General features: G+C 51.9%; 1 protein-coding gene across 1 annotated transcript in view; it reads right to left on the bottom strand.

Annotated features, from left to right (window-relative positions):
* UBTD1 (ubiquitin domain containing 1) overlaps positions 1-18214 on the bottom strand; it is a 50889-nt gene that overhangs the window by 1101 nt on the left and 31574 nt on the right. Inside the window, exon 2 of the mRNA XM_068961591.1 lies at positions 1219-1446. Within this exon, the coding sequence (XP_068817692.1) occupies positions 1219-1446 (228 nt within the window). The remainder of the gene's footprint in view (positions 1-1218; positions 1447-18214) is intronic.

Below are 18214 nucleotides of genomic sequence, written 5' to 3'. Positions count from 1 at the left end.
TATATGGGAGCAATTATGGTTAAGTGAGGTCATTTAGGTGGAGCCTTGATCCAGGAGGATTAGTGCCCTTATAAGAAGAGTTACCAGAAAGCTCTCTCTCTCTCCTCCCACGATGAGGACTTAGTGAGCAGGTGGCATTTACAAGCCAGGAAGACACTTCTCACCAAAACCCAAATCAGCTGCCACTTTGATCTTGGGCTTCTCAGACAAAATTTCTGTTGTTTAGTGAGCCGCTCAGTCTGCAGTATTTTGCTATAGCAGACTGAGCAGACAAATATACCCGTCATGGTCCCCCCACAGTCCTCAAACCCACCCCACAGTCAGGTCTTCCTTATACAGATGGTGGGGGCCTGAGGTAGAGTCAGCAAGACCTGGGCTGACATTCTGGCTCCACCAGGTTCTGGCTCATTCAACCCTAGCAAATTACTCTTCATTTGTTCATTCAACAACCCCTTCCTAAGCACATGTGCTACATGCCGGCATTATAAGGCTGATTGAAACAGCATAGGCCCTGCTATTCATGACTCATACCTAGCGGGCTTCAATGTTCTTACTGGTACAGTGTATTGCACGTAGTAATATATTACGTAGTAATATATCCTGTATCTTAAGCACCTACTACGTGCTGAGACTGGACTAAATGATGTTATCTGTATCTTGTTGAATCCTAACACCCATCCTATGAGGTAGGTATCCCCACTTTATAACTGATAAGTCACTTGGGCTTTAAATTCAAGAAGCTCAAGGTAACATAGTTAGGAAAGAGACACAGTTAAAACCCAGTTTCTGACTCTATAGTTTCCACTGTTATTCTCTGCTTTACACAGCCTCAGGGGCTGTTATGAACTTAAATGAAATGATGCAATAGAAGCTTCTAGCTCGGTGCCCAGCATATAATACTGCTCAACAGAAGGTTGGTACCTGAGGTGTGCTAGGATCCCAAAGGGCCCCAAGTAATCTTTAACTTGCTCGCATCACACTGCCTGGAGGTGTGCTGTCTTTCCACACCCTCCCTAGGCAAGCAGGGACTGTGTTCTTATTTTCTTGGTGTCCCGCTCGTGGTCTATGCTCATAATGGTTGCTTGAATGAACAAATGACTAGCCACACTTGCCACCCACAGCCTGCATGGAAGCGCCTGACATGGGGCTGGCCACTGGCTCTCTCCCACCAACAGCCCCCTTGCTCTGGTGGAGATAGCCCCTGCCCTGCCCACTGACCATGGGGCAAGGTGATGCTGGCTCCATCCAGGATGGCCTGAGCCAGCTCGTGGTCGTTGGCCTCGGCCGCGTAGGCAGCAGCCTTGAGGGCATCCCAGATCTCCTTGCGGCCCTCGAAGGCGGGTGCCGTGTCCCAGAACTCATCCCTCTTGCTCCGCAGCTGGCCATCAGTCATCGGGTAGTCACTCTTCCACTTCAGCCGCTCCTTCTTCAGGGGCTCGTTGCGTCCTGGGCAGGACAGAAGGGAGAAGCTCTGGGTGTGTAAAAGCCAGGACTCCGGTCCACCCTCTCCCAGCCCAGCCTCCCCAGCCCAGCCTCCCCAGCCCTCACTGCTGTGGTTCCTGAGCATTTGGGTCTCTGGGCCCCTTCCTGGACTCAGGGAAGAATCTGGAAACTGCACAAACCCCACCTGGGGGTGAAAACCCCTTTTGTCAGCAAAGCATATACTGCCTTTATTGCTGCTGGTTAAGTCTTAATTTTATTCTCTTTCTTTGATTATAAAATTGCAAGTGTTCAGTATTTTAAAAATCTGGAAAAAATGTAGTTGTGTCAAAAAACAAAAAAACAACTGTGACCATTTTCGGACCCAGCTTGTGCCAGATCACAGGCTAGGCATTTTAGACTCAAAACAACCCAACAGATGGGGAAAGTAAGACCCAGAGAGCTTGCTGTCATTGGTCTAAAGCCCCACAGGTACCAATTTAATGCCAGGTTTTCTGAATCAGAAGGTCACTCTCTGACCACGGTCTGTACCGTGCTGCCATTGGAGAAAACTTACTCAAGAATCCCACCATTTAGAAGTGACCATTGCTGGGGCTTCCCTGGTGGCTCACCGGTAAAGAACCTGCCTGCCAATGCAGGGGACGTGGGTTCAGTTCCTGATCCAAGAAGATCCCACATGCCGTGGAGCAACTAAGCCAACAGGCTACAACTAATGAGCCTCTGTTCTAGAGGGTAGGAGCTGCGACCACGGAAGCCTAAGTGCCCCCAGGCTCTGCAGTGGGCAAGCCTGACCGCCACAACTAAAGAGGGCTTCCCCTGCTCGCCGCAACTACAGAAAGCCCACACAGCAACGAAGACCCAGCCCAGCCAGAGATAAATGATTTTTTTAAAAAAGAAGTAACCACTTCTGACACTTAGGCATGCTTCCTTTCAGCTCCCTTTCCTCACTTTTCTCAGTAGAGCTGGAGTTCTAAATAGAGTTTTAAAAACAAAAAACAATTTATGCTAAAAATAATCCTTGTTATAGAAAAGGATTTAACTGTTTTTGTGCCAATACACAACCTGCTGTTTATTTCACACTTATGTTACTGTCCATGTATATTCCCATAACTAAAAATAATAAACATTTATACTGTCTTGTTACTAATATTCCACCATAAAGTTACAAAGAAGTTTTTTGAATGGTAACCAACCAACCAAAACACCCCTGCAGCACTGGAAGAAGAAAACAATTCTGTGAAATGTCACGATTCTTGTTACCCAGCCCCAAGTGACCCCCAAGACAACTCCGGACCTAGGTCAAGACTTGAGGGCAGAAGCATCTCTCAAAGGCTTTAGGAAGCTCAGTCATCTCAAAGCTGAAGGCAGAATGAGCCACACGGGTGAGGTCGAAAGCACTCGGCTCCTGTTACAACTCAAATCCTAGGAAAGATGGGGAACTAAAGCTGGGGCAGGACCCCTGGGCTGGAGCAGAAGAGGGGTTCCTCAAGGGAAGAGGAAGACATTCACTGTCTACCAACTGTGTGAAAGAAAACTTGTGGAAGCACTTTACCTACATACATCATCCGGTTTCACCCTTCCAATGTCTTTAGGTGGTAGGTATTATTATTGCTATTTCACAGATAGTGGGCCAGGCAGAGAGACCAAATGATTTGGCCTGCAGTCACAAAGCAAGTGACGACAGAGTGTGGGTCCCACCGCAGGTCACACTGAATCCACGCACAGCCCTCCTGTGGGCGTGCCACTCCCCATGCAGACAGAAAACTCTAACGCCAGACGTTTAATCTCAAGTGTTCCTGGGTTAGCACAAGGAAATGCAAATCCTCTTTGTAGGAAAACAACTTCAAACCAGGCCTCAAAGAATTCCCGAGATGAAGTTCCAAGAAAAATAAATAATAAGGTCATAGGTTTTTTTTTTTTTTTTTTTAAATCACAGCATACAAAGAAACAAGGCAGTGTGAGCCCGAGCCAGCAAAAACAACAGGCAAGAGAATCAGACGCACAAAGCCCTCAGATACGGGACTTATCAGACACAAGGGATGAAATACCAAGTTTAAGAAATGAGGGCCGTAAAAATGTGAACAGGGCATGGGAAAAACACCCGCATAACTATCACCATAAGTATTCTGTGAGAGCAGTAGAGGGGAAACACTGGAGATTTTTCTTTACAATGGGCTGTTGATAGACAGTGTGGGGACTACAGGTTCTCCATATAGAAAAACATGAAACAGGATCCCTACCTCACACCAGCCGCAAAAATCAAAGCCCAGGTGGATCAAAGGCTTAAGTACGAACACCAGAAAGGAGGCAGAAAGAAAAAGAGGATGACAGAATTGCTTATGTGTTTTGTTGTGGAGTTTTGGCCTGGAGGTGTTTCTGCCTGGATCAATCAAATCCCCCTGCTTCATGATTTCTGAGTCCTTTTCTCTTTGGTCCTTGAGCACTGGTGTCTCCCTAACAAGAGCTTTGATCCCTCCAGATTCACAGGCTTTATGCAGTGATACCCTTGGGACCTCCCGCATATGGCGCTTCTGCCCCTCCACCCAAGGACCCAGATGTCAGGACCTTTTAACTTCTCGAGCGCATTTCTATAGTTTTTCCGTCTCCTTCCTCTTTGCCAGATGTCACTTCTTCCTGGTCTCTATCTAAGTGCTCCTCCTTCTGGGTAGAGGTCAGGCCCAGCTAATGGGCCACTCCTAATCTGCTGAGGGTTGAGAAAGCTTTGTCAGCACTGTCGAAATTGAGAGCATCTGGGTCTAAGAAAGAGGTTTCCTAAAGAAGACAGAGACTAGGCTTTGTCTGGGACATCTGTTGTTCCTGCTCAGATCCTCTACCCCCCGCCACCCTTACTTACACGGTCAGGTTTTGATTTTGTTCCTGACAATTGAGGTTGTGACCTCAGCATATCTGAAGTGTAACTGCGTATGCATTCATCTCACTCTAATATAAACACAGCCCCATGGTGTCACCTTCCAAAGCTGTCACCCGAGGAGGGCCCACGTGCCTGGAGGAGGCTTTGCTTGCACACCTGGCCCTCAGAGTCCCCTCCCCTCCATGCAGAGAACAGCATGCTTTCCTGTCTGTGCTGTCAGAGACACACTTCTCATCCCAGGATGGACACGACACCCGTGAGCCTCCCCAGGTATTAACTGCATCTGCATCACCCAAGACACAAAGGCTTAAAAGTTCCTCACCCTGCACGCTGGTCCTTTTAGACTGAAAATACTAGAAAATATTAGAATAGGGGGGCGGTGGTAGGAAGGGGGAGGGTTGAAAGGGCAGCAGGAGCCCAGCCTTCTCAGTCGGCACTGCACCTTTTCACCAGCAGGGGGCAGTCACAGCGCCTCTGGGCCAGGGGCTGGCTCCCTTTGCAGTGAATCAAACACAGCAACAAAGTACCCAGGAAAAGTTCTCCAGGTCCAAGGGAAGCAGGTGTAAGAGACGTGACAAAAATGTCTGGATCCCTAAACACCAATGCTTACAATGTTAGACGAGATACAGACAAAACATAAAAGAAAGCTTTTACTCTAAACATAGAAGCAAACTGATGATTAGTATTTTAAATTTCATTTCCCTAATGTCTTATCACTAAAAATACTGGGCAATGGAAAGGTTATGAACACTTTTATATGTGGTACAAATTGATACAAACCTCCTGGAGGGCATTTGCTATGTTCCAAAAGAACTTAAAAGTGTGTGTCCTTTTGGCTCAGTGATCTGGTTTCTAAAGTGAAAGTGGCTCAGTCGTGTCCGACTCTTTGCGACCATGTGGGCTATACAGTCCATGGAATTCTTTAGGCCAGAATACTGGAGTGGGTAGCCTTTCCCTTCTCTCCAGGGGATATTCCCAGCCCAGGGATTGAACCCAGGTCTCCCGCACTGCAGGAGGATTCTTTACCAGCTGAGCCGCAAGGGAAGCCCAAGAATACTGGAGTGGGTAGTCTATCCCTTCTCCAGTGGATCTTCTGGGCCCAGGAATCGAACTGGGGTCTCCTGCTTTGTAGGTGAATTCTTTACCAACTGAGCTACCAAGGAAGTCCTTAGTGTCTAAGAAAATATTCAAAGAAAATAATCACAAGTGTGTGGTAGAAATTCATCTACAAAGCTGTTTAGCTCAGATTGGTTTTCTAGAAATAAACTCAGTGCACAGGAGAGAGGCCACATCATTTCTGTGCGTCCCTGGCAGCCACTCTATGATGGGGCAGAAGGAGGCTAAGCAGTGTGGGCAAAGGTCCTTGATATGGCGAGACGCAGGTTAGGGAACAGCAAGTGCTCTGTGCTCCAGCTTTTATTTCTAAAAATATATGTAAAATTACATATATATATTTAAAAGACTGGAAGGACTTATACGAAAATGTTTGGTTCTATCTGATTGGCGGTTACCAATGTTTGTTTTTGTTTTTTTGCTTATATTTTCCAAGTTTCCAACAATAAGCATTAATACTTTAGTAATAAAATTAATGAAAATTGTTAACAATGAAAGCTGTTAACAAGGATAAGGGGTACATAAAGTTCCGAGGAGAAGCCACAGAAAAGTAGGAAGAGTCTGGGATGCCAAGGGGTAGGGTTTGAGAGTGGTGGAGAACTGGAGAACCCAATGGACCACGGCCTCTAGGATTTCAGTTCCTGGCAGCTCTGGGTGACTCTGTTCAGGGCCAGGCAGGCTTTGCTGGTTTCAGCAGCAGCAGCAGCATCTAGAGGCCTCTACTTATGTCTCCACCTGTCCTAGTTAAGCTCCAGGTCAAAGACAGAGTAACAGAAATGGTCCTTCTCCCCCGTGAAGTTGACAAAGAGAGATTAAAAAACATCACAAAGCAAAAGATCAAGGTACCTGCTTGTCTGGGGAGGGACAAAATGCCCATGATAATCCTGGGTTTCTGTGATTGTGGTGGGCAGGGAACTGAGAAGAGAATGTAAGGTTCTCAGTAGAGGCAAAAGCTGGGGTCTTGCAGGGTTGCCTGAAACACCACCGGTGTCAGGACCAGGGCTGGAGGGTAAGGCTGGGGTACACACTCAAATCCGATTGATGAACCCCACACCGAACACAGCAAAAGAGAAGTGGAGCTGGCATGCTCATCTACACCCTAACATCAGCAAGTTCAACGGATTGCCTCCAGAGTCGCTGCTGAGAGCAGATTCAGAAGGTAAAGAAAGAAGAAAACAGAGGGCACGATGTCTGGGTCAGGGGAGGATAATGATGGTGGACGCTGTGGTTTGGCCAGATAATGAATGGTGTCTGGTGATATATCACCCCCAGGGGAGGGTACTGAAATGAGAGTGGGAGAGAGAACATTAAAGGTCCTTTACAATTTGCATAGAGCTGGAGTGCCTCTCGGATAAGGCTGTGGCACCCCACTCCAGTACTCTAGCCTGTAAAGTCCCATGGGTGGAGGAGCCTGGTAGGCTGCAGTCCATGGGGTTGCGAAGAGCCGGACACAACTTTCACTTTTCACTTTCATGCATTGGAGAGGGAAATGGCAACTCACTCCAGTGCTCTTGCCTGAAGAATCCCAGGGACGGGGGAGCCTGGTGGGCTGCCGTCTATGGGGTCACACAGAGTCGGACACGACTGAAGTGACTTAGCAGCAGCAGGAGTTACCTCTGTGAGCGTGTGTGCATGCATGTGTGTATGTGTGTGTGTGTGAGATTCACACTGCTTAATTCAGAATAACTACACAAGAGGGGGTTCTCAAGAACCCATGGAAGGACAGTGGGGCTGCTTCCTGGCTGCTTCCCTCTGAGCCATCGTGGCCCAGGTTCTCAGCAAGGGTCTGCTGAGTTGAAAATGGGACTGACTAACGCACAGTGAATGGGGTGGGAGGGCAGTGGAGGAATCATAGCTGAGATCAGCAGAGGGCAGCTGGGGGAACTGGGAGAAAGGCCTGCTGTGAGGGAAAAGTCAGGCAGTCCCTTCACTCGTTCATCTCAGACTCCAAGAGATCCTTATTGTGGCTTCGGGGACTGGCACACCTAAGCCACTTGGGAGTGATACCAAGTCTGAGACCAGCGAAGGGAACCAGAGATTTCCCAAGACAGTCAGTCCACCCAAGCCGGGAAACAGCCCTATTTATACCTATGGCAATCTCCGAGCTCTATTTCCACACTCATTTACCAAGCTCCAGCTCCAGGTCCCTGCTCCAAGGCTGGGGCCAGCAGTGTTTTCTCCAGAGGCACTGATTATGTGACAAGCCTGGGCGTGCTTGGGCTGGTGGGAGAGATGAGGCTCCAGGCAGAAGGAGAAGGGACAAGGGCCTCCCCATCCCAACGGCCTGGGCTGCAATGGCCCTCTGACCAGGATGCAGACTCAAGTCTCTCCTCCCTTCCTCTTCCGCCCTGGCAGGCAGAGCAGGGCTGCAGGGGGCTGGAGAGACGTGGCTGAAGTGCCGCACCTGGCAGAGGGGATAAGAAGCCCAAAAGAACAGCGGGCCCAGAAAAGGATCAGCCTGGCCAAGGAGGGTGCAGGCAGGGGAAGTGCAGGTAATCCCTTCAGGAAGCACGGTATTTATAGTCAGCCTTAACCCAGGATGACCCTCAGAGCCTGGGTAACCTTCGAAAGGAAAGTGCTGGCCCAGCTTCGCTCAGCTGGGGCCTCCCCACGTGGCCTCTTTACAGCCTGGGCCCATCTTCCCCGTTCATTCCCTCAGGCCCAGCTCCAGGCTTCAGGGAGGGAATGGGATGGGGCCAGGTGCTATGTGACAGCCCAGGTTTCCTAAACTGCAACCCTTCCTAGGACACGTCTGGTCTCAGGGGTCCTGGGCAGGATTGAAGGCCTCAAGGCTCCTCTGGGAGCCCTGAACTCAGCTCTGTGATGGCACCCTGCCTGGGGAACTGCAGTTCCCTGAGGTGGTCCAGTCTTCCCCCATGAGGCTGGGACCGCCTCAAGTTCATCCCTGGGATCCTGGGGGCAGGCACACTAGCAGGTCTCAGCCACTGTTTACCCAATGAGCGAGTGAATGAAGTGAAAGAGCTGTTGAGGGAAAACGGGACGAACTGGGGAGGCAGAGGCCAGATTAGAGATGCGGGAGCAGAAGGAATCTGCTCGAAGAAATCCCAGGAAGGACGAGAGGTGAAAGACAGGGGGTGGCAGGCCAGGAGGGACAAAAACAGTTCCTAAGGTGTACGGTGAGAAAACCCACTGGAGGACGGGGGCCTGGATGTCAGAAACCATGCCCAGTGAGGGCCTGGAACCTTCGTGGCAACGGGAGAGACCAAAGTGCAGCCAAGGAAAATACACTTACCCGGAGGCCCCCTGCTTGGGTGCGGACAAGGGGGCACACAGAACCGTGGAGACAGTGTGTGCTTTCACTGCGCTGGCCCACAGCGCACACATTTACTGGGTCGTGCTCAGGGGAGCAGGCCCTGCATCCGCTCTCCGCTCTGTGCCCCCAGCCCCAGGGCCCCTGGCAGCAGGGCCAGGAAAGGCAAAAAGAACCATCCCATGTTGGGCTGGGATCAACTCTCACCCTGACCTGAGCTGACTTCCCCCAGCTGCCCCCCACCCCATTTCCCGAGGGAAAAATGGGCCTTTCTGAGCTCTACAAACAGAACCCCCAAGTCCCTAGGGCCTACTCTGGGATTCAGGCTGCCATACAACCAACAGCTCCTTTTCTGGGGCTGGCTGAGGAAGAATGATGTATTTCATAAGCAGAGTTAGCACACCAGGTGTTTCAGAAATGAGAGTAGTTCTGCTTGTTTTAAGCTCATATGAATTAAAAAAGAAAAAACTGAAACCTCAAAACCCAGCCTGTTCCTTTCTTAGAGTTAATATATTCCCATCCTCATCATGTGCTGATTTTTACTCCCAGGTGTCACAAAGTCCTGGCCTGAATGTGAACAGTCCCAGGATTACTGGCTCTAGGAGGAGCCTAATTACAGATGATTGTGAGTTATCAGACACTTTAGCAAAGACTCCCTCCCCAACCTGGCTACTCACGTATGCACGGGGGCTTCAGAGATGGACGGTGTGGGGGTGGGGGCAGCCTTGGTTACTGACCACCTGTGTGAGTGCAGGGACCCACCTCATCACTCTAAGCCTTAGTGCTCCCATCTGTGAAGACGACATAACTGCCACCTCATGGGACTGCTCTAAGGATTACAAAGAGCACTCTGCCTGGTACTTAGTAAAAGACAGTAACTATTGTAACTAGTAATCAAGCCAAGTCAGTAATGCTCATTTCCTTTATGCAATGAACAGAATGAAATGTTATCATCTCTTTTTTTCCATAAAGTTACTGTGATTTTGAAAAGTCTGAGAACTGCTCTGGGAGACTCCTGGTCTCTGTCTCGCCCTGTGCAGGAGGATGCAGGGGGTAAATGAGGTTAAGTTTGACAGGGACAAAGAGAGGGTTTGATGGATGCTCGCTTCCCTGTGGGGCTGCACAGCATAGGGTCAGCACTTTTCCTGGGGCAGGAGAGTGAGGATGGTGGCCAATAAATAAAACAGGAACTCCCCAGAGGTTGCTGGAAAGGTCTCTGGTGTCTGGCCAGCTCCCCTTGCTACCTCAGGGCTCTAGAGAGGAGAGACAGGTCACCTCTGCCACTGCTTTCCACAGCCCCGCAGTCAGGGAGGGAGGGTCCCTGCAGCGAGGATCCACACCAGCACCAGCTTGGCAGCCGGGTGCCTAGAGGGCTGACTTCTGACACCCAAGACTTGGTCGCCCTGGATGTCAACTGCCACCGGTGCTTCACTCACACCTGCGCCACTCCATCAGGCCAGGTCCCCCTGAGCCTGGCAGAATCCTGAAGCCAGGAGTGACCTTAAAGTCATTTACCCAAGACTCTTCATTCTACAGGTGAGGATGAGGCTCTGGGGGTCATGTGACCTGTTCCAGACCCCCCCACAGCCTTTGCCTGTGTGCATGTCAGGGTAGGGGGTTCGAGGGGTAGGTAAACTGTTTCTAGCAAACCACTCCACTGCCAGCGAAAGCTGAATTATAACTACAACATGAAAACATCGAGAGTGTGATCCAAAGATAATGAATACTCTGATAGGAAAAGCAGCGAGCAGAACACACTTCAGGAACAAGAGTGGAGGAGCTAAGAGGCGGTCTGACCTTTCCTGTCCTCACCAGGAAAGAAAGGCCTCTAAGAGCTGGGCCCTCCCAGGACACCAGGGCCTGACCAGGCATCCACATCTCCTCCGGGCTTGACAGAAACATAGACTTGGGCACTACCCCAAGACTCTAAGTCTGCGTGGTGGGTTTGGGGCTCAGTGATGCAGACTAGGGGCAATTCAGACTCTGCGGGCACTTCCGGACACACTCACTGCCAGGAGGAAACCTATTCCAGTGTCGAATGGATCAAGTGGTCAGAAAGCTAAGTGTTATAGTCACCCTTCACTGAGCACCAACTAAGGAAAGACAGGAGGACAGAGAGACACAGAGAGTGGAGGTCAAGATTCTGGACCAGAGAGACTGGGGTTTAAACATCAGCCCTGACATAAATCAGTGGCGTGACCTTGGGTAAACGCCTTAAACTTTCTAGCCTCCCCTTTTGGAAGGCCGGGAGTTAATTACAGCCCACTTCTTAGGGAGGTTGGAAGGGCTGAAAATATATACATATACATTCATTAGCTAATAGGCTCAAGAAGATTATATATAGTAAATCAACTGACCTAAGCCCCCACACCCGAGGTGCAGTCTTCCTAGGACCATAGCTCTGGCTCCCTCCACCTAAGACTAAGACACACCAGCTCCATATTGGCTAGAGGAGGCATTACTACTGTCACTGAAGCTGGTTTTGCCATTATGATTACTAAGCCACCAGCTCTACTCTAGAATGACACAGAGTAAGTCACCACCCCGTCACAGGGTGACAGCTGCTATTCTCCAGACTCGAGAGCCCTCTTCCCTCTGCTGTTACTCCAGCTTCTTTATCTTTCCATCCACCCTCCGCTCAGCTAACCAGTTCACCTAACAGCCCATGGAGGTGGTGCCCAGCGCCAGGTGCCCCCGGGGTGCTGGCTTCCTCTGCCGAGCACCGGTCCCACCACCTCCACAGCAAACACAACAGCAAGTCTGCCCAGCACTGCTGGGGCTGCAGCTAGAAGAGACCCCACGACCCTTCCCCTGGCTGTGGCTCTGTATTCTCCCGGGTCTGGTGTTCATTTACAGTCCACACCTGTCCTTCTTTGAGGCCGGTCTTAAGCGGGTGAACTTGGAGTCAGAAGGCCTGGGTCTGTTTCCACACTGGCCTGAGCTAGCCCTTCACTCTCTGCGCACACCTGCCCGATTCTGTGCACCTCAGAGATGCTGAGATGCCCTGGGCAGCTTCGGTGAGGAGTGCCTGGGTCAAGTGTGACGTGCACATAGATGCTGGACACCCCTGAGATCTGGAAACCCACCTTTTCCTGGCTCACCCACTTTCTCACACGGCGAAGCTCAGGGCCCACAACATTCTGCTTGTGGAGCAACAAGAGGACTCCTCATCTGAGCACGTCCGTTCTCCTCCAGAGCCTGGCTCAGGCCTTGTAGGCAACTAGCTGGGCCTGACTCATTGTTTCCCCTTCCTCCTCTACTGCCAGTGAATCACAGACCGGGTCAGGCCAGCATCCTCCCTGGTTTCCTTCCCATGCTCTGCCTGGTCCTGACCTCCATCCAACAGGACAGAGCTTCCCTCCGGGCCCACACGCACCTCACCCCTGGCCCTGCGGGGTGTGAGCATCCCACACCGGCCCTGAGTCACAGGCTGCCTTCCTTGTGTGCATGTCCCCTGCACGCTGTTCTGTCCCCTTGCAACTTGGCTGTCAGCTCCTGGAGGGCAGACTCTCGAGAGGCAACAACACAGCACGTCAAGTCCAAAACCTGGCTGCCTGGGCCTCAGGATTCTGGTTTAGTTGCCTGGGGTAGGGCCCAAGCATCAGAGGGGTTTAAAGGCTCTCCAGGCGCTTCTCATATGTGACCAGGGCTGAGAAGCACCGATCTGGAACTAGGCCGACAGCCTGACTGGCTGCTTTGACTGTTTAATGAGGCCTCTGAGAGGGCCTGGCAGGGGGGCGCTCGGGGGAACCCCAGGCCTGCCTGAGCTGACCATCTGGACTGTCCTTTGAAGGCTCACAGCCAGAACTGGCCATAAGGCAAGGAGCAGAGGGCTCAGGGGACCCTGTGCCTTGGGAAACCCAGCTTCACAAGCCTCTCTTTGCAGAAAGGAGTGGGTAAGCCAAAAGGAGAGGCCCAGAGTGGGGCTCTGGAGTCAGACAGCCCTGGACTAGCTGCCTCACTCTCCTTACCAACAAGGAGGGCCCTTCCTCTCCACTCTGCTCAGCCCGAGGCCTGCTCTCTCACGTCTGTGTGACCAGCACCCAGATACCCGCGTCTGCAGGGACTCAGGCTGAGCCACAGACTTTTGGATAGAAAACGTGTAGCTCCAAGGCACTGGCGGACAGTGAGAGAGCAGAGGGAGGGAGGTCCTGTTTCCTAACAAACCCCCCACCCTCTCCCCAGCTGCTCTGGGCAAGAAGGAGGGAAAAGCCTGACTCATCAATGCTGTGTGACTCACAGGCCGACAAAACTCACTCGCCAGATGGGCAGGGACAAGAGCTTGCTGCTCCCACCACAACTGGGGGCCGTGGGCAGGTAAAGCCCGTCCCTCTGCCCCTGCCCACCACCAGCTGCCAGGCCTGAGTGGCTGGCCTGGTAAGAGTACCTCGCTCGGCTTGGCCCCCTGACAGCCACACCCTCCCGTGGCTGGTTCGGTACTAGCAAGGGGCAGGGCTGGGAAGGGGAGAGAGCTCAGAAGGTCTGGAATATAGAGAGGTGGCTCGTGTGAGCCCAGGTAGTTGAGCCTCTGGACCAGTTTCCACAGCCATGGAATGGGAGCCATGATGTCCACCTGAAAGAGCTAGTGTAAGGATTAGGCAGGCACTATGTGCAATCTCGTGTTGTATGAGGAGCTAAAAAATGGCAGTGATTATTATTAGTCATGTGAAGTACTTGATTTAGGGTTATAAAGAGATTTTTTTATATAAAAAGTTTTTTAAAAACATCATTTTAATTAATCCTTACAATAACCTTGCCTGGCAAGTATTATTACTCCCATCTTACAAATGAGAACACTGAGGTTCAAGGACTCTGGAACAGTGGTAGGAATCCAGTGAGTGGCTTTAGAGCTCTTCACTTTCAGCCCAGTGCCTGTCCCAGACCCTGTCCTGTTCTGCATGCGTGCCACGTCCCCAGGGCTGTGAGAAGGCGGCCCTGGCTGGGGCTGGGAGGGGGAAGGGGAGGTGACCCCCTCTTTCCTCTCACACGCATAGCTGACAGGCACAGAAGCCGCTCTGCCTCCAGCCCAGGAGGGAAGGCCCAGCTGGTGGACACTGACCAGCCCTGTGTGCTGTGCGGCATCGCTGCCAGCCCTGCCCTGCCTCCCACTCCGCCTGGCTTGACTCTAACGCATGTGGTGCCTCCGGAAATTCAGTCATTGATGACCGTGTGTGTGTTGGCCTCCATGCCAGGCTGAGAACTCTTCAAGGCAGCACCTGGTCTCGTTAGTGTTGGCATCTGAATGCCCAGCCCGGAGCCGGCTAAGCAGCTCAGTCGGGTTGCCAAAAGCCTCAGACTCCAGGTCTGAGATGGAACCCTGGCTCTGCCACTTACTTGCTTGACTTGGGTATGTTATTCACCCTTTAAGAACCTCAGTTTCCTCATCTGGAAAATGGGGATAATAACAGCTACCCTTACAGCATTACTGTGAGAGCTATGGTAAATACCAGGAGGTTAATAACCATGGCTTACATGTACTAACTTCTTATCATATGTCAGACACTGTTCGAAGCCTTTACATGTACTAAGTCACCTAATCCAAAGGTCACACAACTAGGTGGTGGGTCAACTCTGAAACTCCCGGAAGGTTCAACCTTCTCTGAGTGTTGAGGGCTTGGGAGGTTGTGAAAGTTCATCACGGGAGCTGCTCCAGCAGATGCTCAGAAAGCATTTCTGAGCCGAATTGATGAACGAACCTCCTTGGGTCTAATTTCGCTTTCATCCACAAACATTTATTACTGAGTCCTATTCTGTGTACAGCCAAGCTGAATTATTTGAAGTTCCTGTGAAACATAAAGTAAAAAAAAGAGAAACAATTTTTTTTTTTTTAAAAAGCAAGGCCTCATCACCCTTCTCAGGAGGAGGTAATGGGATCCAGATTGTCAGAGTCAGAGGCAGGGGCCCAACCCGGGAAGTTCCCCCAGCCCCTCCCCTTCCTCAGAGAAGGTTCCAGTTGGAAGGCCCCAGCCCTTCAGGAGGAGAGAAGACGGAAATGGCTGAAGGTGCTGACGGTGGTGGCCTCCAGGGTGCCGCAGCGGGTGGCTGTGTGGAAGGGCCTCTGGGCACCCAGGCACCTCCGGCTGTTTGTTTGTTTTGGCAACGCCTGAGGAGGCAGTGGGTAGGGGGCAGGGAGCTCCCAGGGGCTGAGGGCCTCCAGGGGTGGGCCTGGCGCCTGTGTGGAGTGCAGGAGAGGCAGGGCCCGTGCTCCCACACAGCACAGCCCGCCCTTGGCCAGGCCGCAAGGGCAGGCCCCCAAGTTAAACAAGGAGAGGGCGCCTCAACCAGCTCCAGGGAAGCTCTTCTCTAAGCGGCAAAACCCTCATTTCAGAGAAAAGAGTGAATGATTTTCAGAGAAGCTCACTTACTATGGGAGGCAGGTAAAGTGGAGCTGATGGGGACGCGTCGGGGAGAACACGGATACAACATCACATGCCCACCCCTCCTGACAGCCCCCAGGAATCCCAGGCTCCAGTTCCTACCCTCACCGCCCAAGGGGCCTCTTGGGGACAGACCCCTTCACCTGCAGAGCAGCTCCTGACTCGGCTCTGAAGGCTGCACACATTGGCCCCAAGACCACCTGGCTGGTTCAGCCACTGTGGCCTGGGGCAGGTCATCTCCCTGCAGGCTCCTATCTGGAAAATGAGGCAGCTGGACTTCTGGCTCTAAGACTCAACCCAATCCACTTGTGGACAGACCTGTGCGGGGCTCACAAGGGGCACAGAGACAGCTTAAAGCACGAGCAGGCCCTCCAAAAACTCATGGCTCCCACCCAACACTGCAAAGCAAACCACACGTGCAATCGTGCACGCATGCACACAAGAGCTACAAGAGTCGGTGCACAAAATACTGCACGACTGGCAGGAAAGACAGACTCTCAAACACCCACGGGACCCCCGCTGAAGTGGAAATGGCTCAGGCTTGCACACGGCTACCCGCCAGCGCCAGGCAGTGTGCAGCTCCGGGGAGCAGGACGCGAGCTTCTGCCGCCTCCTGGTCAGGGCTGATGAATCACACTAATGATGTGCACTGATCCTTCCTCGTCTGGGGACATGTTACGCTCACATTCCTTATTTTGAAAACACTTGAATGCATAATTTAGGAAACTCTTGTAGTACTTCTACTCTGCAGCACATTTAAAAAATATAAACAAATACATGATAAATAACTGATCCACGCAAATTTCGTTCAAAGAAATCCTGACTCCCACGTAAGACAAACTGCTCCGTACTAGGGCAGAGAGAGGTGTGTGGACAGTGTATACCAGAGCTCACACCCTGACAACCAGACCCTGTTTATGCATCTGTCCAAGGGGTGGGCAGGAGCCGTGTTAGATCATTTTCACACGCCAGCCGCTTCCATCTCTGACCCTGTGACAAGGACTCTGGAAATAAGCAGGCCCCAGCGGGCTAGGAGGTCAGGATGGGCGCAGGTCTCATCCTCATCCTTGCATTTCAGACTTTCCATCTCTTCTCCCTGAATATACAGACCCCCTTTGAGCTCCACTGCTGCCAGGGAAAGAGGCAGCTTCCAAGCTCTGGGCCTCAGTTTCCCCCTGGGGTTATGGCAGTGGTAGTGGTGCAGGTGGTGGTGGTTGCGAACCGTCCCTGAAGGAAGATCCAGATACAAGAGAACCGGCCACACGGACAGCCTCCAGGCTGTCTGGAGCTTGTCAGCCCCTGCTCTTGCGTGCTTTCTCTCCGGCCCCTGACGCGATGAGCCTGGCCTGGGAGCAGCCCGGCTGGCCCACACCCAAGTTCACAGGACCCTGCCACCCCACCCCCAAAGTAACCCAATTCTTCCCGGTCAAGTGACAGCTGGAGGTGGGGCTAGGGAGCCCTAAAGCTGGAGAGGGCAACGGTTACTGGCTCCCAGGCTGCTGAGGCCCAGACAAACGGGTCGTGGCCTAGATTCATTTCAACACGATTCTGCACACCCACCGTGTCAAGATCCTACCCAACACTGAGGGACCTGAGATTGTGAGGATGATATTTTCATGACCTTAAGGTTTAAACAGCACCTCCTAGGAGAGGCTGTCCCTGCTGCCCTAACCAGGGTGGGCTTCCTCCAACGCCCTCCCCCGTCCCAGTCTGCCCTCTCCTAAGTGGTGCGATCCCAGCTTTCTGGTGGTGAGTGTACTTCTCTTTCTGTCTGTCTCCCATCAGAACACCAGCCACTCATAGGCAGGGCCCTGGTCTCTCCTTCACAGTGGCACCTGGCACCTCACACAGCACAGGTCCTCGGAATTAGCTGAATGAATGAATGAGTGAACAAGTGACGGACTGACTACACCACCAGACAAGCCAGGAGTAACACCGATTCAGAAGGCGGTGGGCAAGCAAAGGAGAGAATGAGCACATCCGAGAGGCTCCAGGGAGGAGACACAGTGCTGTGAACTTGGCCCTGAAGTGGGTGATGGAGGAGGCGTTCCAGGGGGAAGGTACGGAAGCAACAAAGGCCTGGAGTCATGCCGGAATAGTGAGTGCTGGGCAGCAAGACAGGGTGAAGTCTGATGAGTCCACCCACGCCCTGATGGGCGCCCTCTCCCGGGCCCACGGTGCTCCCACTCAACACTGCTCTTCACTCTTTGTTGACAAGGTCAGGACTGAAATATCTGACCGCCAGCTGCAGTGTGGTAAGCAGGGGTCATTTCTAAAACAAACTCTAGCTGTCGTCTCCGGCTTTCTTTTCTAGTGCCCACCCCTGGCTAACTGGTTCCGGTTCTACACAGCCATGCCACCACTGGGGGACTGTGGAGCAACTCCCAACCTTGTCATGACAGAGACCTCTTATTACCCTCCCCCACAAGCCTCCAAAGAATTTCTCTCCAACTACATTTAGACTATATTTTTTCTAATGGAAATGCTAAGACAGCTGTCAATTACAGCTTCTGATCTGTATGTGTAAATGAGTGGCTCATGGAGCTGATAGGATTCCAGCCCAGAAAAGATGCTTTGCTCAATTCTAGAAGGTTGTGATGCTTTTGTGACTCAGTTATTTGAGGTCGAGAGATGGCCAGGAACAGAAGAGGTGAGAGGCAGGGTAAGAAAGAGGAAGAATGGGCAGAAAAACCCACAGGCCCCACCGTTAGATCCAGATGGGACTTCACTGCTCACACAGTTCTAGTCAAGGGAAGAGGAGCCTGGGGCACACACTGGGACGGGAGGCTAGTAGGAAATTCTAGCCAAGCAAAGGCTTTCAACACAGAGTTTTAGGTCTTGGGCTGTGCTGTGCTTAGCCGCTCAGTCGTGTTTACGACCCTGTGGACCATAGCCTGCCAGGCTTCTCTGTCCATGGGGATTCTCCAGGCCAAGAACACTAGCGTGGGTTGTCATGTCCTCCTCCAGAGGATCTTCCCAACCCAGGGATCGAACCCAGGTCTCCTGCATTGCAGGCGGATTCTTTATTGACAGAGCCACCAGGGAAGCCCTGACTTCTATGCAAAGTGGTGCAAATTGGTGTGTGTGTTGGGGGTGGGGGGGGCGGCAGGAATCAAGGAAGACTGTGAGCTTGACACCATT

The sequence above is a fragment of the Capricornis sumatraensis genome, chromosome 23, assembly GCF_032405125.1.
Source record: "Capricornis sumatraensis isolate serow.1 chromosome 23, serow.2, whole genome shotgun sequence".
Classification (NCBI taxonomy): domain Eukaryota; kingdom Metazoa; phylum Chordata; class Mammalia; order Artiodactyla; family Bovidae; genus Capricornis; species Capricornis sumatraensis.
This window is presented reverse-complemented; position numbering and strand designations above follow the sequence as displayed.